At 38.2% G+C, this 19,401-nt stretch overlaps 1 protein-coding gene and 1 long non-coding RNA gene across 3 annotated transcripts; one reads left to right on the forward strand and one right to left on the reverse strand.

Moving 5' to 3' along the window:
• Positions 1–387: 387 nt before the first annotated feature.
• On the reverse strand, positions 388–13,876 carry metap1 (methionyl aminopeptidase 1). 2 transcript variants are annotated; one of them, XM_018092861.2, is made up of 11 exons: positions 13,447–13,715; positions 11,881–11,932; positions 9,602–9,714; positions 8,475–8,535; positions 6,425–6,516; positions 4,880–4,963; positions 4,321–4,459; positions 3,499–3,630; positions 2,906–3,049; positions 2,340–2,405; positions 388–1,562 (listed from the first exon to the last, which is right to left on the reverse strand). In XM_018092861.2, exons 3-11 carry the CDS (start codon positions 9,674–9,676, stop codon positions 1,402–1,404), a joined length of 954 nt encoding a protein of 317 aa, XP_017948350.1. In that variant the 5' UTR covers positions 9,677–9,714; positions 11,881–11,932; positions 13,447–13,715; the 3' UTR covers positions 388–1,401. The 2 variants fall into 2 exon arrangements, with proteins under 2 accessions (XP_017948350.1, NP_001011454.1); NM_001011454.1 differs by lacking the exon at positions 13,447–13,715 and adding an exon at positions 13,749–13,876 and having other exon boundaries at positions 1,214–1,562.
• A 307-nt stretch (positions 13,877–14,183) lies between these two features.
• LOC116411445 lies at positions 14,184–18,606 on the forward strand. The gene is made up of 3 exons (XR_004223074.1): positions 14,184–14,235; positions 16,310–16,366; positions 18,516–18,606. It is a non-coding gene; the product is annotated as an uncharacterized LOC116411445 (long non-coding RNA).
• The last annotated feature ends 795 nt before the right edge of the window (positions 18,607–19,401 follow it).

Consider the following 19,401-nt stretch of genomic DNA (forward strand, 5'->3'; position numbering starts at 1 on the left):
GGGTAGAATAGATTTTTAACTTAAAAAATTTTAGTGTTACTTTTCCTTTAACTTTTCTAGGAACTGACACTGGATTTTTGCTGTCTTACAGGCAATTTGTGTTTTTTCAGGACTTTGTGCCATTCTAACACAGTCCCCTGGCAAATGTAAATGTGGGGTTCTAATGTATTTGTAAAGTCTTTTTGGTTCTATCCTACTAGCTGACCACTCTTGTCATTCAGGCTAATGTCTGGATACCAGGTATCTTGTTGACATCTTTCAAACTGGAAAGCTGCTGAACTAAAAGGTATACCTGTATATAAAACCACAAATCAATAAATGAAGATAGTGACAGCTCAGTCTTAGAATACCACTATCTTCATCATGATAAAAGTTCATTTTAAGCTGAACATACCCTATAAAATAGTATAAATCCTGAACAATTTGGGAAGTTTATGGGCTAAAGCTAAGAAGCAAAGCGAGAAAGCATTTAAGGACATAAAAAAAGGCATCTATACATGAATTGTCCCCTGCAGAGCCCCCTCCCCAAAACACACTTCTAATTCCAAATACTGCACTGTTTGCCCACTCTTGTTAAAGCACAGGCTTAACACAGGGGTTGGCAGCCACCATATCATGCTGCTTAACATCCTTTCCCCAGCTCTGTGCAGGCAATTGCCAACAACCAGGAGCATGTGCAGTTGATATCAGTACCAGATTGACTTCCAATCCTCCTGGTCACCAGAGAAGGACTTCAAGAAGCCTGCTATGGCAACTGCCAACTCCACTGCACTACTGCTGTCTGCTTTTTTCACACCTATTGAAGTATTTGAAATTGCAGATAGTGGGGGTGGGTTCACTTGCAAAAGATGTATTATGGATATTTGGCTTTCCTTACCCTTTAAGCTAAAGGAACAATTTAGGAACTCAACAGAAGACAAGGACCAGGGAAACACCACTGCATAAGATTCAGACAAATGCATAGCTCAAACAAAGTTTAAAAATACCACATTGTCAGCATTCAGAGAATCCCCAAATAAATCAAATTCAAGTAATATGACAGGTAGTAAAAATCAAGGAAGGCAAATTTTGCTTTGTGCCCATGTTGAGAGAAAAGGCAAGAAATGGGTATTAGCAGACCAGTTTTGTAACTAAAAATTAAATGTGATAAAGTGTGGGTAAGCAGCAAACTACATTTAAAAGGAGAAAAACATTTTAAAGACCTGTTTCCTTCTTGTCTGAAAAACACCAATAAGTTCTTTAATAGATTACTAGATCAACCTGAATAGTGTTTTCGTCTGTATCGTCACAGAGTAACACGAGACATGATAAAATCCCCTTTCTTCAGATATCTTGCCTGTAAAAATGCATGGTACAGATTGGTAGAGACACCATTCAGATCTACTAAGCCTATACGAGGTGCTAAGAGATAAAATGAGGGCGTCCATTTTCTTCAAGTCTACGTGTTAGAATCTCACAGCCGGTCTCTGTGACTAATAGGGTATGCTCAAACTGTGCTGATCTTTTCCCATCTCTCGTTATTGCTGTCCAACCATCAGGCCAAGTCTCGTCTTGCCATCCTCCTGTAAAATGCAAGGAAAGACAAATGCCTTTGAGGGCATTTTTTTCATATATCCTATAAATAACTGTTAGGCCTATGCTGCAGGAAGTTTATTTTAGACTTGTTTTCCCACCATGATTCCTGGAATCTAAAAACATTGTACCAAAGAAACATTAAAAAATCTGTTCATTGATAACTATGTTTAATGGAAATTATCTAAAATAAATGAAAAAAAAAGTATCACTGCTACTACTTTCTAAAGATTATTGCCCAAAATATGCCCATAGTGTATATAAATGTCTTATCCCCTTAAAGAAATGGTGTTTTAAGGATCCCATAAGTAATACAATACTTAATTGGTCAACAATAGCGGAGGTTGCTGAAAAAAAACACAGGATGCACTGCTACTAATTTATTTACATACTAACACAACATCAAATAGCAAATTTCTCTCAAACAACTCTCCCCCCACACACACACAATTCAAAAACAAGAAAATATTTTAGGTAAGATTTTTAATAAACCCTGTAATTCTTTTGTTAGTGCAGCTTTCCTGTGAGTACTTAGGGTGTATAGACTATTGTGGCTAACCTATTGGCAATAAAAGACAAAGATGCCTTTCCTTCTCCTTTAAGAATTATTTTTTTAGGGAAAATATGCAACCATTCGGTCAATTTGCTTGATTATCATGGAGAGAGATTTTTTTTTTCCCTGTGATCACTGGTCATACATATCCTAAAAATCTTAAGGTGGCAATATACTTATACATGTGGTCAGATGCCAAAAGTTTAACACTTACCTTCGCAAATCATTGGTTCTATTGTAAAGACGTGGCCTGGCTTCATCACGCCAACAGCCTTGTTTTCTTAAAGAGAAATGAAACAACTAAGCTTAGTGTTGAATAACAAGATGTAACATGCCTAGATTTATACACTGGTTTTAATCAGGTGATAAAGGAAGTATGTTATGATTCTACACCCACTGCCCCTAATAACCAAAGATAGTAGCAACTGAGAAGATGGGTGGAAGATTCCTAAAGATCTTAAGGGCAAATACATGGAGCTGCTTAGTAGCACCCACTTGTCATGGTTACTAAAGGTTAGAAAATACCCTGCCACGGACAATAGTAAGAATTGCCAAGAGCACTTGGGATGGGACAGGAGGTATTGGAGTTTGCCCTGCATCTCCTTGTGTTCTGGGTGTAGGCAGAAAAAAAAAATGGGTGAGATGGGCGGGAAGGGGAAGGACTGATAACCTAATTTTCCTTAGTACATAGTGGTTAAGCCCTGCATTAAAATGCGTTTCACATGCTTGATTTTTCTATGAACTATAAACTCTAGTTACAAAAGTCATATGCAAACTTACTGGCATAATGTGGCACATTTGGAGCAGTATGGAAAAGTTTGTGGATGCCATGACCGCAATAGCTTCGAACAACAGAAAAACCATTTGCTTGTGCATGTTTTTGAATGATATTCCCAAGCTCCCTGTATCGGACACCTGGTTTCACTGTACATAAGGAATACATAATCCATAAAAGGCTATAATACAATTGCAATAAGGCACAATTTTTGTTAGCCAGACACATAAAAAGTACAACATACACACTGCTATGTTTATATAGGCAAAAAGTCCAATAGCCCACAAACCAAACTGAAACACATACACCATAATAAATTAATTTAAAGGTTAACTACTCGTTAATCCATCACATTAATACATGAGGCAGTATTGTAATATTTTTTGTTTTAATACAAGCAAAATTAGGCATGTGGATTTGATTTATCTGAATCCTTTGTGTTTGATTTTACATTTAGGCCTCATAAAGAATCTAATTATTAGGGATTCCAATTACAATGGATTGTATTTGATTCTCTGGACAACATTAGTACATTAATAAAAAATCAAATCATGTATAAACAATTATATTAAAACTTTTATAACAAAATCAAGCAGACCTTCATCTATAGCTTGCATCAGGCACTCGTATGTGGTCTCAACAAGTCTCTTTGCTCCCTCATCCACATCCCCAACATAAAATGTCTCATTGAGATCTCCATGATATCCATCTCGATAAACTGTAATATCCACTGCAAAATTGCAAAATATAGAAATAGGACCATTTTACTTTTTTTTTTTTTTTACAAAGAAATCACTATACAGTATTGCACAAAAAATGGAGGATCAAGGAAAGAGGAGAAGCTGATGCCCAAAATACCACCCCAAGTCCCACGGTATTTATGTGCCTATGCACTGCTATCATTTACCACATAGCAATTGTGTCCATGATTTGCCTTTTTATTGGGTGAGTAGTTCATTACTATTATGAACCCAGCCTGGGGATGGGCAGGTGATGGCTGAGAAGTTGGAAAATGTGGCATGGTCTGCCATGCAAAAAAAGTATATCCCAGGATAAAAAGGTAAGTGAATAGAATCATGGGGGTTTGCCTAACAAATTACCACCCCCCAATCCCTAAAGCTGTAAGCCACCTCAGTGGCAATATTCTGAATCATAATATGCTACCCCTTATGTAATTAATTTGTTTTCTAAATTGATACTATTTCTGTCTTTAGCGTCCCTATGCGCAAAAGCTGCAGTTAAAGAACGATTCCACACAAAGCAATCTTGATATAGACATTTTATCAGATAGATCACCACAACCTGATAATCACACCTTTTTTTCCACAAAAATGAATACTGTAATGTGCCATGCAATGTCAAAACAAAGTTTGTTCAAGTCTAACAAACACAGTATATTCATGAACACAAAATATCCTACCATTTACAATATCACCATCTTGCAAAGGCCTCCTGTCTGGAATTCCATGGCAGATGACCTCATTTACTGAGGTGCAGCAGGATTTAGGAAAATTATAATAATTCAGTGGGGATGGATAACAGTTTCTTGAAATACATGCCTACAAAACAACAAACACATAGTTACCAGCAACATTGCATAGCATATACCTGTAACAATATATTTTTTCATAATGAACTTTATTTAAAAGGGTACCTATTATTTGAAAAGTGTTTTACCCCTTCAGATGGGCAGGAAGGAGGGGGGGACTCTAGTATTTTTTCAAGCACTGTGTCCCCCCACACAAGGAGTGAGCTCCCAGTGCAGGCAGCAACTTTGGGGCACACGCATAATAAAAATAAAAAGTGTCCCAGTTTGGTCATTATAAGCAAGCATGTGATTTATTATTTATTGCAGTATTTGTCACATAATTTAAAAGATTACCGTGCTATAAAAATGTACAGCTTTGTATATGCAGTAGTGGTATATAAATATATACATATATTTTCAAACATACTATGCTTTACCAGCAGAATCTTACCAAATGTACCGCATGGTCTATCTCTTCTGTTGTAATACCAGATTTTACCATCATGGCAGCCACTCCCAATACCTCTCTGGCAAGCTGCAGTGAAAGGGGGGGAAAATGAATTTAAATCACCACATTTGTTTGTAGCATATACCAGATGAATACAACATATTTTTGTTTTAAAAAATATATGTGCTTTTAAAGAAAGCACATAACATGAATAGCTCATCCAGAAAAAAAGGTAAAATTGGTGAAAATGTAGTATGTATTATATATTGGTGGAAATAAACTGAGGGAAAACATAAAATCAGGGTATGTAAAATTGAGGTTTCACTGTATACCTTAAAGGGATATAATTATTATAATAAAAGTGTATTTACCTCAAAGAATATGATTTTATTGAGTTGTGCTTCACAAACAGTAAACAACTTTTACACAACCCTCATTCTCTAAACACATTGTTTTCTTATTGGGGGTAGTATGCCCTTTATGGAGTGACAGTTACAGAGGTCTGTAATAAAGTTGTTAAAGTGATACTGACACCAGAGATTAAAAATATGAAAACAAATAGTTTGTCAAAGTCCGTCAGGTTTAGTTTACAATTACTTACAAAAGCAGCCCTACCAGCAAAAAATGATCAACATGATCTATAGGTAACTTTAAATGGACATTTATATTTTGATTCTGGACACACCAATTAGCCGGCCTGAGGACAGATATATCATAGGTTTATTTAGGGATTCCTGAATATTTCCTGGTATGTATAGAAAGGATATGAACAAGGGTTTAATATGGGTTCCTTAAAGGTCCAGTAGCACATTTAAATATGAAGTACTATGACCATTCACTGGTACAAATTGTGTTTTTGCATAAGACACTGTAGAAGCTTAATTTATATAAACAAATTTCCACAGCCATGGGGTAGCCAGGCAATTTAGCAATACATATGCCTTCCCACCAGCAGTTCACATTATTGCTGGTGGGGAGGCATTTTGGGGAGATTAGTTGCCCAATGGGTAGCCAAGATTAACCATGGGAAACTAATCTATTGGTGGACCATCACCCTTTAGAAGGAAACACTAATAAAAATACCAGTCTAGTCTTTCCACAAAACTGTGCTGAAATTATGTAAAGGTCTTGGAGTAGAGAGGTGTTAACCCACCTAAAAACTCATATTGCCTGTTGGGTATTGGTGGGTATTATACAATTATCTTCCTTCTCCAATTATCCTCCTTAAGCCAGTCCATAACATAAATGTAACTGGGCTGGGCATCTTTAAATCAAACAAAACCATAACCTCCATATGTAATAAAAGGCACTAAATTTGCCCAGGTGCAGTAATCCCTAGAAACCAATAAAATGTTTGCTTTTAAACAGGTGATCAATAAATTCTACTTGCTGATTGGTTGCTATGGGTTACTGCTCCTGGACAAACTTAGTGCCTTTTATTACATAACCCCCTAAATCCTTTGAATTATATGAAATATACAGCAGTGTAATTATTTTGTTAACTAATCAACATAAACAAGGTTATAGTAATAAAAAAAACATGCTCACTCTGCACACAACCCGCATTCCTTCTATATCTTCTGTAGAAAGGATTTTTATTTGTGAGGTGCCCTTCAAAGCCTGTTCAGATTCAGACATCCCTAAGGAAAAAAATATTATTAATTACATGACAAGTAAGCTGAATGTATGAGCTCAAAGGGCACATACCACCCTCAAATTGTTTCCCCACCAGAGGTGATGGCTAATAAACCCAGCGCTAGGCTGCCCATACCAGGAGGGAGTTCCTGGTGCATGCAGCCATGTTGTGACACTTGAATGTGCATAATGAGCAAGTTCCACAACTCATTATGTGCACCCATGTGAAGTTGAAGGTTGAATCACATCCAACACTCCTACATCAGGAGCAGGCAGCTTAGCAACGGTGGGGGCTGTATTTTAAAAAAAAAAAAACAAACACTGTTTTTCCAAACAGGAATGCATGCCCTATTAGCCTGCTCCTCTAGTGGGAGAACCAATTAAAAGATGATAGGTGCACTTTAAGCTTCATTAGTTTCACAGGAACGCACAAGGGGAAGCTGATTTATGAGTTCTTGCTTTGACTTAAAAAAAAAAAAAACTTAAAAACTTGCCAAACTGGAAAGTGCACTTATTTATTTAAAAAAAAAAAAAAAATACATGAATCTCAAAAACCTAATTGCATGAAAATGCGAAGAAAAAAAAACAACTTGAACACAGCGAATACAACTTCCACTGACTTCTAAATAAACTTGCCAGTATTTACACAGCAAATCTTTTTATAAAAATTTTGAGTTTCTTGCACTCAGTATAGCTTGATATTTCAAAATCAGATTTGTGATTTTTGCTGCAAAAAACTCAAACTGCTGCAAAAGTTGAATTTGTATTTTGATAATTTGCCCCGTTTTGTTCCTGTCCCTATTTCAACTGGTACAGGTATAGGACCCATTATCCAGAATGCTCGGGACCAAGGGTATTCCGGATAAGGGGTCTTTCCGTAATTTGGATCTCCATACCTTAAGTCTACTAAAAAATTAATAAAACATTAATTAAACCCAATAGAATTGTTTTGCATCCAATAAGGATTATGTATATCTTAGTTGGGACCAATTACAAGGTTCTGTTTTATTTCTACATAAAAAAAGGAAATCAGTTTTAAAATTCTGAATTATTTGCTTATAATGGAGTCTATGGGAGACGGGCTTTCCGTAATTCGGAGCTTTCTGGATAACGGGTTTCCGGATAAGGGGTCCGATACCTGTACAAGTAATTAAAATTGTGAACACAATCTCTTGGTTGGCCACGTAGTCCTTCTAGCATTGACTTCAAGCTGCAGAAACACAGAGGAAACCCACACTGAACCATTTAGACACTTCCCAAATGTACCATTCCAATAATGTGTCTGAAACTAGCAAAACCAGATAATCATGCCAGCCAGTTAAGTCAGTCGTACAATTACTCATGTTGTTCTCAACTGTTCTAAGGGTTCACAATTTAATGCAGCAGAATCAGAGCCAACAGCTTAAACTAATTTGACTAATGCTCCCCATACACGGGCCGATTATAGCTTCCGATATTGGTCCCTTGGACCGATTCGGCAGCTTATCGGCCCGTGTAGGGGCAGAACCGAGGGGCCTGGCCAACCGATATCTGGCCTGAAATTGGGAGATATCGATCGGCCAGGTTAGAAAATCCAGTCGGAGTGGGGACCGCATATTACAGATGTTTATTGTTATCGGTTAAGGCTAGTGCCACATGGGGCTAATTTTCTGACTGCGTATAAACATAGGACAAGAATCATCACTGGCCCCTGTCAGCTCCTGTGTCTGCACTTACAGGCACTGTATCAGCAACTTTGCCCCATAAAATTTCAAACCAATAAACACACAACTTTAATAACATTCTTGTACAAAAAAAATGTAGCAGCAGGAGGCTGGCAGAAGCAGTTAAAACCTGGTGGGTGGGGTGGGAGGGCAGACATAAAAATAAAGAAGCACTACCTTTTCTAAATGATTACTGCAAATTTGTTTTTTAGAAATGAAATTGAATTTGCTACTAAACGCTTGCTCCGTTATTAATTTACCTAAAGGGTGATCTGCATAATCTGGCCTCTGTATGTAGCTTGGTACTGGTCTCATTGGAGTCTGCAGGGAAGGAATAAATGTTAATACCAGTATCTTTGCTTCATACAATCCATTTTTCTTCAAACATGTAATTTTACGTCTAGACAAGCAGCTCTGGAAATTAGCACTACTTTGGGTATCATTTCCCAACACACACAAATTAATAATTTTCTGGTGAAGCCCTAAACAGTTACAAATGATTTTCATATATTTTGAGGCTATTGAGCTTATGGTGTACAGTGGGATTTTTAGGAATATTGTCCAGTGTTTTTTTTAATGAATGCCAAATGCATCTGAAGAATAGCTGAGAATCCAAGTGTGTGCCATATGGCTTCCTTTTTCACAGTAGTTGCATGAAGATACATACAGGTGCTAGGGAGGGTAGGCATAACAAGTAAGAACCAGGACTAAGTTTGCGTTTTACCCTGGTCATTCAGAAGGTCTGAAATTCCAGACTAATTTTGGACTACTAAGCGAGATACATACATGAGACTGAGTAAGCTAAACCAGTCTATGGACATGACAAGTTGACAGACACAGGGCATGTGCTATTTCACTAGTCTGACAAGCAAAACGAGAATAGTACAGACAAAATTGAGAATAAATGGTCACTTTCTCCTGCATGCATAAGCATTTCCTATACTAAAAAAAGAATGTACAACAAGACCATATTGCAATTAATTCTGTTTCTTCAGACATGTTCCCATAGGGCTGCAGTTTATTCATCGTCAGTCTATAGATTTTTTTTTTATAGATGTTATCTATATATCATTAAACATCAAAAGTGTTTTTAGAAAAACCCTAAAAAGTATGCCAAATTATGAGGCATAACCAGAAAGAGTGAAACGAAATATTGGCACACACATCTCTAATAGCAGATTTTTTTTATTGTCACTTTGTGTCATGTCAAAGACCTCCCATTAACAGTTTATCCATAGATTATATTTTGAAAATTCTCTGGAAATATCTATAGGAACAGTAATACCATGAAGAACACAAAGTATATTTTACAGAGAAGTGCCCTTGTTCTTGCCTATTTCACTCACTTTCAGAAAAATATATGTTATGTTGATTCTGGAATACCTACCAATGGATAATGTGGCCTCAGCTTACCAGTATATCGATAACCTGGCCAAGGATCTGTGTTTATGTCACCATCCATAGTCCATGGTGAGGTTTCAGGTTTGATCTTATCATCTTCTAAAAAGCAAAGAGCAAATTTTGATATTAAAAGAAAATAGTTTTATTAACTAAAACAAACCAAAACAAACACACAAAAAACACCAGAAACAAAAACAAACCCCACACAATTATAAAAAAGATGCTGGGTACATACAGACACACTCAGTATTTGAGATACATCTAGATATAATGCAAAGTTTGACTGTTAAACGTATATGCAAAAAAACGGTTAAAGGACAATGAAAGGTTAATATAAATTAAAAGTAAGTCTAAAGGCATTCTTTTTAAGTACTTACTGCATATCTAAATTCCCAGATCCCTGCTTGCTTCTCTGAGATATGGTGCTGGCAGCCTACAGCAGTGTGAAGACTACAGTGACATCACTGAAATCTCTCTTCCCTTCCTGTAGGCTGCCAGCGGCAGCCTTCCTATTCTCTGAGCATGTGTGTAACTTAATCCTGTCTCCTGTTCTGAGCTACACATGCCCACCAGCCAATCAGAAGCGGATCTGGCAAAGGGGAGGGGGGAAGGGAATGAAACACATGTGCAGTATGAAGCAAGGAGGGAAAGGAAGGGAGAATACCTTTTTAGAGATGGCTGCCTGTTCTAGAAAATGTGAAGTAAGTGTGACTGAGTAAATATTTGATTAGGTGAGCCAAAAGTGTGGGGTTTTTACTAAACAACAGGAGGACTATTGGGCAGTATGCTTTTTAAATTTTGACTTGCATTCTCCTTTAATAGAAAAAAAAAAAAAAAAAAGATGCTGGGATAAAATTCCGTGAATGCCTAATATATAAATATGAAAAAATATCTAATACAATCATGTTAACAGTGATAAAGTGTTTTGATTTTTTTTTTTACAGCACCTAAAATATATGTATTTTAAAGGTAATTGTGCAACAATAACAGTAAAATGTTTCTTATTTATTGGAACTTTTACAAAATGAATATTATGTAATCTGTTCCAAAGCAATGGTATTAAAGGAGACATATCATATAAAAATTAAGAATGTACTAGTGAAATATACGCTTTTAAATATAGAAGGATTGTGCTCAAAAAAAAGTTGTTTCAGACTGATTTATTAAGAAATTCCACCAAAACGCCACTAAAAACCCCAGGCTGAATTCTCTGGATGTGCAGGGGAACCGCTGGCTCTCTGTACACTGCACTGTAGGACAGGAACCAATCAGCAGCTAGGCTGACCTTATAGGGAACTGAAGCCTGTCTTTGCTTGTGTGAGTGCAAGGCTTTGATTGGCTATCCCCCTCCTGCTGTGCTTATGGTGGTAGGAACCATTAGGACACGCCCACCGTAACGCAGGGACCGAGAACTAATGGAGCTCCCAATAAATCCTAATAAAGGGGTCATTTTTCCAGATAGGATTCATTTTTAGCCCATAGTGAAACCAGCACCATATATTTTTTATTATGTTTATTCCATTTATCCAATATGTCTCCTGTAATAAGATGCCTAAAATCTAAGTTGCCAACTGACTGTCTATATATCACCTTATTGCAGTTAAAAAACTGCACCTAGAGCTTTTCACATAATCAAGATGATTGTAAAATACCTTCAGCAGAAATCTGACAGTAAGCAATAGAAATGTAAGCTAGTGCCCATCCACCACCATAAATAGCAACTGCCACAACACCTATACATTAGTGTCAGTTTTAGTTTTTGCATGAGAACAATGACCAATTTGATCTGATCTTTAAAAAAAAAAAAATTTGTACCATGAATTAATACATAAAAACCATTAAGAAAATAAACCTAACCCCCTAAAACATGAAGTTTAAACCTGTTCGACCATAACTACATAACTACATAGAGGAAGCCAGAAGTCCTCTCAATAAATCTCTGGTACAAGCAGGTCCTGAGGCAATAAAGCAAGGTTTACTTTTTCTTATAACAGAAACAAAGCAAAATATGACATTTTACCTCAGACAATCTTCAGATTTATTAGTAAGCAATGGTTTTCTTTGCTAAAGAGAATCCCACTTTTTTATTTTTAAAAGACAGATTTTCTAGGGTTTTCCGTCTTCCTTATCGAATATATTCTGGAATGGTTTTTGACAACACAGACCTCTTCCAAACCTTTTCCAATATAAAGGTCATTTTTCTGGCACTGAGCACCAAAATTTTCCCAGCATGAAGTATAAGGTATCAAAACAGCTGCCACTTACTTGCTTTCTTGTGAAGAAGCTTGTGGGACGCCCAACTTCCTTTGAAACATTCCTGTACAAAAGTAACAAAGTTCCATGAATATAAGCACATCATAGCATTACACTTTTTAGCAAAACCAATACCAAATATACCCAATTGATACAGGCCACAACTATCTAAACACGTTTATTTGAACCAATTAACATACCATATAGTTAAGTTGGATGTCCAGTGAATTTCCTAGCACCTTCTACATATGTTCAAAATACACTCATGCTTGTTTTTGATAAAGTTTCACATTCAACGGAATAGAAAACAACATGAAGTAATTAGCAATGGTTTCTAGACCTGTATGACCAGCTCTATGAAATCACAGCAGATGATGCAAACAAATTGGCTAACAACCTTGACTGGATGACACTGAAGTTTGCTATATGCACATTATAGATGTGTTAGTCAAATACACTTAAAAGCAAGCAGCCAATGGGTAGGACAGCAAAACAATGATGTAAATGATATTATCAATAACTGGAAGAGTGCTAATGAGATACTTATGAGGAAGGGCATAGTTGTGGGCCTGAACACAGACTAGGCAGCCATTATTTACCCATGTTTGGACATCTTAACTTGGTTTATCTTGCCTCTGAATGCAAATATTCTTTTAGTCTTAAAGGAGATGTAAAGCCATGATTGGGGTCATACAATTCCTGTATGACCCCAACTGCATTATACAGACATCACAGAATGGCTCTGATGCCCCATACCTGAATTGAAAAGGTAGAGCTGCGCAGCTGAGGTGGCAGTTGCAATGTCTGGCCACTTTACTTCCCATCCCTTGTGCTGACAGGTAGCATGTGCACTGGAAGCCAATCTGGTACATGTTTCCAATACACACACTCCTACTTGGTTAATGCCACCACAGTTGCGACTTTATCTGTGTTATGTTAGGGGCACGCCCAAACAGCGCAATAAATAGTGACTGATTATACAGTATCTTACAGCAGCCCCTTTGGTTTTTGAAGAATCCACACATTGTCAGTCTGGGTCTGCATACCAATAGCCTAAGCTTAAGCATTAATCAAAAGACACTACTAGCGCCAGCGTAAAAAGGGAAACAATATGGTATAATATATATGCTAAAATGAGAAACAGTGCCATGTGGAAAATCTGCTTTTGCATTGAATCATTATCTGCACTACTGCAATGGTTGTTGTCTGTTGCCTTTAATTTACCCTAGGCTTTCCAATAGTGTCACTTTCCAACTGGTGCCACAAATGCCAGTTTAGTTCCCTTGGCCAGCGCATGAAACTGGCCAAGCACAGGGCCCAGGGCAGCATGACCATATAAAGGCGCTGTGCCACAGGCTAAGGGCTTTCCTAAGGGCATGGGACTCCAAACTTGTGGTGGGTATAGTACTTATAATACCCAAATATAATAACCACAATATAAATAACTAGCAAATTGACCAGTAATGTAACTTTAGATACAGTGGTGCTAAAGGCAATTAAAAAGGTGTGTTAAACATGTGCTATTTGAACCATCTGAATTACAAGCAGTGAATGTATTTCTTGGCTCCCCTTGCTTACTTCATTTGCCTTTAAATGAATGCAAGCTGACTTTTAGCAGGATTCAGTGCTCCGAGGTTTGCCACCATTCAGACATTGTTAAACTACAACTGGCACCATTCTCCGGCAGGCATCATTGCACTTGAAGAAGTTGTAGTGGAACAAAATGTGGAGGGCCGCATAGTGGACGTTCCCTGTTACGTAGTGACGGCTCGGTAATGATGACACTGATGTGGCCGCACATGCACGGCAGGCGCTTACACTGAATGGGACACGCTATGTGAATGGGAAGGCAGGGCCTCCCTCCATAGGCGCGGCGGTACCTGGGAGCAGAAATAGGAGCCTTGGATTCCCAGCTTGATGCAGGTCGGGCACTGCAACTTGGCCTCACTGCTGCAGCCTTCAGTCTCACACACTCGGCTCTCCACCGCCGCCATGCTTTCCCCGGCTGCACCCACAGGACGGAGGGGACGAGGCGAAGGACTATCCTATGACTGAGGAGGCAGGGCCGATGATGAGAGCTGGGCGGCCTTTTTCCTGGAAAGAAATCTAATAGGGCAGTTATGTGGCAGCTCCGAGTAAGGGAGATGTATGGGGCGGCTCTGAAATCCCTGGGTGGAGTCGAAACCAAAGAAAGGAGTTGGTACAGGGCTGATCCATGCAGGGCGTCAATGTATTGTAGCTAGATTAGGCCTCCCATGCGTCTGCTACTGGGGGAGGACTGGCTGCTGGGCGGGCTTCTAACCCGAAGGGGCGGGGCAATGAGTCACACACGTGTGGGGCTGCAGAGAGAGGCACAGAGATGCCGGGGTGAGTGAGGAAGTAGCAGGCTGTGGAGAGTAATGTGAGGATTCTGGGAAATGCCAGAGGGGCCGATGTAGCATGCCTTAGTCCTGGGGTCCCCAACCATTTTTTTTTACCTGTGAGCCACATTGAAATGGAAAAAGTATTGGGGAGCAACACAAGCATGGAAAAAGTTTCTGGGGGTGCAGATAAGAGCTATAATTGGTAGCCCCTATGTGGACTAGCAGTCTACAGCAGAGCACATTATATGCAGTGAGAAGCAGTGGGTACTGATGGCAGATATTCAGGCCCTGGCACTATTACACTGGCACTGATACACAGCATTGGTCCCACTGTAACTAGAAATGATCAAAACAATGACAAAAGTAAAAAAAAAAAGAAAATAGTAAGTGCAGAAAACAACAACAACAAATATATAAAAGCACCATGAGCTTTTTCAGGGGGAAAGAATTAACTTACCATCAATTTGTTAGGGTAGGGGACAGGCATATTCTAGATGTCAGGTGACCTAAAACAATTTAATTTCAGCTAGTGACTTTAGAACCTATACAGTATAGTACCTGTGGGATGAAAACTGCAGCAAAAGTTCAAATTTGGTTCTTAGGTGAAGTTATAGTATAGCCTGGAGATTCTTCTTTTCAGTCTTCATTTCTGCACTGCCTTCAGTTTGTACAGGTATGGGATCCCTTATCTGGAAACCCATTATCCAAAAAGTTCCGAATTACGGAAAGCCATATCCCATAGACTCCATTCTAAGCAAATAATTCTAATTTTTAAAAATGATTCCCTTTTTCTCTGTAATAATAAAACAGTACCATGTACTTGATCCCTACTAAGGTATAATTAATCCTTATTTGAAGCAACACAAGCGTATTGGGTTTATTCAATATTTAAATGATTTTTAGCAGACCTAAGTTATGGAAATCCAAATTATGGAAAGATCCCTTATCCGGAAAACCCCAGATCCCGAGCATTCTGGATAACAGGTCCCATACCTGTAATATCTCCCCAAGCCTTGTCTGCATCTGTGCTTTGATTGGTCAATTTTACTGTCTGTCAAGAAAGCTGTGCTCTGATTGGAGAATAGACAAGAAGAAAGATCCAATCAGAGCACAGCTGATTACAGCAGAACCGGAGCTTGAAGGAACAGGAGAAGATTTCCAGGACAGTGCAGAAACAGAGCAAGGTTTCTTCATTTTTGTTTTTTTTTAAGGTGCCAAAGCAGGTTTGGGGAGGCTTAGCCTCCCCTAGCCTTATTGAAAATCCGCCTATGCTTGAGAGGAAACTTCGGCAAATAACGCTGCCGTCTCACCGGCGATTTACATTCTAGCCAGTGGGATGGCATTGCGGGGAGATTAGTCGCCAGCGACAACGGAGATTTTTTGCAGCGTGACTAATCTCCCAGTGTGTCACGGCCCTTAAAGTTTACAGGAGCAGCTTTTTGCTGGGTTATTGGCCCCCACATAGGCCATCAATGTAAGATCTGCTTCAAAAATTCTATGTAATTAATGCTACCAAGATCTGATCCTTTCTTACCAATTGTATACTAGGGTGCTCATTTACAAACACAGTGCGTGGTGTAAGGTGCATTTTTAGAACACAACACTCCTTGTTTTTTCTCAATGCAGTGTTATTTTAAAAATTCTAGCTTTATTGCAGCCTCACACTAAGTTGCAAACAGCCCATTAAACCCAGTGCACCAATGCAGAAGCAAAAGTAGTGTTCGCTTGGTAAATTGCACTTATTAGAATGGCAATGTTTCCAGCTTACTTGATTACTAATGGCATTAGCATGCAATTCCCTTTTCACAAGTCTGTACCACTATTTGACACAAGTCACTAGAGGAGTCCTGAAACAACTAACATGTCCATGTTGTGTCAATGAACGTGCTTGCCCAATATTTATCCAAGTAAACTGGTTATGTGATGTGCCACTTCTGCAAAGTACTTGCAAGTGCAATGATATTTTATGAATGGTGTTAAAACTTGCTGAATTTTTCATCTTCTTTAGCACACCACATTCTTTGTTGTGTTTGTAAATGAGCCCCTTGAAAGCTTTGCTTTGCAATTCTTTTTTCTAGTGCCAGGCCAAGCCAGATGGGTGCCCAAGGCAAGCTATGGGAAGACAGAGAGAAGAGGTGTGTGCCTAATGTACCCCCCCCCCCCCCCACCATTGCACCCTAGGCATGTGCCTCCCACTAGTTGTTTTTTCCTGGCAGAACCAGGATTTTATCATTGCAAAGTTCTTTGCTTAAGTTTAGGGCATTTTGAATCTTTCAGTGATGTGACAAATCAGCCATTAAATTCTGCATGAGAATACAGCAAGGCATTGATAATTTGGTAAATTCAACCTTACAAAACTGTAAAAATAGTCTACTTAACTATCTAACGTGCATGCATGTGAGGCAATTTAATATTAGCAAAAAAAGAGTGCATTATTACAAAATATTTGGGATCATGCTATAGGGATCAAGGAAACAAATGACATAGTAAGGCTGAAGACATGCATTCAGCTTATCTGGCCAGCACTGCTAACAGTTTGGCCTGACGTGGTTCATTTTATTCCTTCTCAGGATGAGCAGAGAGGCAGAACTGGTTTCCTTTTATTTCATATTACAGAGTCACTAAACCTTAATTTTATTAATATTTATTATTACATTTATTTTTTTTTTTTAAAAAGATTTGCTTAATCTCTATAAAGATGTTAACCTGCATCACAACAAATTACACGATTCCTTAATTTGCTCCATAATCCCACCTCCCTTAAATGGGACAATAACCTGCCAAATGTTCATTCATAATCAGTTGGTTTACCAACAAAAACCTGTGTCAAGCACCCTTGTGGTGCCCCAGGGCTCTCTTCTTGGTGTGCCAATTCACCACCAACTTGCTTGTTTGACCTTCCAAAAGAAAAATAATGTGCCATAAAAGAAACCTCAGTGAACACCAGTTCCTGTGCTCTCCTACTTTATTGAGGGGGTTTAGACTAATTTTGGAATTCTCATTACTGGGTCAAGATGGTTATAGCAAGCCAGCCCATGTTTCTAGGCCCTTGCTGCAGTATACCTTAAAACAACATGGCACATTCACAAGTTTTTTGCTGTTTGCACTACTATAAATGAGCCCTCATATATTTTAAATGACCTTCAAGAACATTAGAGTTAAGTATACACAATGTATATACTTATACAAAATATATACAAAATGGTAATAATTCTTGAGTTGTGGGTCCGGTGTGATGGCTTTCATAAGGATTGGAAATCTGACACTCGGCTTGAAATGTCAATTTCTGTCAAGGTAATATAACATTGCATGCTTCCAGGCTCTCTTACTATGGAATAACCAAGGAAGGGTAACAGATGTTGAAACTATCATAGGTTTGAACATGCAAGTACCCACACCACAGCAAACAGAACTTTGGCTTCATTTTCTTATTCGTAAATGACTAATCAAAACTAATTGCTTATTGGTTGCTAGGGATAAAACAGCTTCAATTAATTAAAAAGATTTAAATGTAAGATCACATAGGCAAAATAAACGCAGTTTCTTTGTTGTGTTTTAGTTAGTATGTGTGTGTGTGTTTTTTTTTAATACATTTAACATAATTAATTCACCCAAATCAGGGGCGCTTCTGCCATTAGGCGAGTTGAGAACTTGCCTCAGGCGGCAGAAGCGCCCCAGTTACCAGGGGCGGCAAAAAGCCGCTCCTGGTAACTTTAAGAGCCGAATTTTCAGTTTTTGAACCAGAAATTCGGCTCTTCTAGTGCAGAGAGCGCAATTGCGCTCTCTGCACTAGCGATCTCACCGCCCCCGGACCCGCATCCGGGGGGAGCGGCATCGAGGAGCCATATACGTCCAGAATCGCCCCTGACCCAAATGCATGTAGGTTGTATATGCTCTTGGTATAAGGTTTCTAGATTAATTTTTTAAAGGGGCAGTATACCTCTCTCTCTTTTACAACATTACAACATGGCTTGTGCTGAACATAGTTTGTCATTATTGTTTCAGTTAGGAAACAATGGTTTTATGCGACTTTTTCATTAATTTGCACAACTTTTTTGTACTTTGTGACAACAAGCGAGACAATTTGTGCGACAAAATCATATTTGTTGCGCTGAGTACGAAAGGTTTTCCCGCAGTCTACGATCATTCAGATACGAAAATTTTGTGACTTTCAGATCGGCAATACGATATTATCATGACTAATACGATTTTTTCCTAAGCATTTTTGTGACATTTTCGATCATCAGAAATTATCGTATCTAATCCGAATTTTACCCATTTCAGGATTCGAACTCAAACTTTGATGAATCTGCCCCAAAATGTGGTGTAAAAAGCAGAATATATCAGCATCTTTTAAAGTGGTCCTCCACCAGGTAACAATAATTTGTACAGTGAAAGAATATGTAATGCTAAGCAATTTTTTAGTATATATTAGTTATAAATTTTTAGTTGGTTTTAAAGTTATTTATAAATGTAATTCCTATTAAGAGCACCACCTGTCTGGATGTTTGCATTGAATGCACTGGTTCTGACTTCTGAAACAAATGATTCAGGCCAGCAGATTAAAGCTAATCAAAAGCCCTGGAGGAGATCTGACTCTAGACTCCTTAAGAGTCAGACCAAGAAAACAAAAAGGGCTAAATAAAGGCCAAAATAAAACAATGATTTCAGTAGCAATTACTTGAACAGATAACTTTAAAACCATTGAAAATATGACAACCAATCATATCTGTAGTAGGCTAAAAAAGCTCAAAATGGGGGAAAAAATTGTAAAATGATATTTATGAAGGGGGAATTCACAAAAGTGGCGATATTGAGACAAAAAAAACGTGGAGATAGATTTGTAGGATTTTCCACCTTATTCACAAACCTCTATCTCCACTTTTGTGAATATGTCCTTTAAACAGACAGTTTTCAGATTTTATATTTTAGATTACATTTTACAGACTTTTTTTTATGAATTTAGCTCTGTCGGTCTGCCATCAAATAAAGTCCCACATCAGTGTGAGCCATAATGATTTTGCCAGTAGCATTTTGCATTTCGTTTGCCAGTCCTAAAGGGGGCTTTCTAATTTTTTTCAAAATTGTTGTGTATATGTTAATACCTCTGAATACAATAACAAGAGCCCAGATAAAAGGTTCCAACAACATGGACAATTTGAGAGAGCAT

Source organism: Xenopus tropicalis, chromosome 1 (assembly GCF_000004195.4).
Source record: "Xenopus tropicalis strain Nigerian chromosome 1, UCB_Xtro_10.0, whole genome shotgun sequence".
NCBI lineage: Eukaryota > Metazoa > Chordata > Amphibia > Anura > Pipidae > Xenopus > Xenopus tropicalis.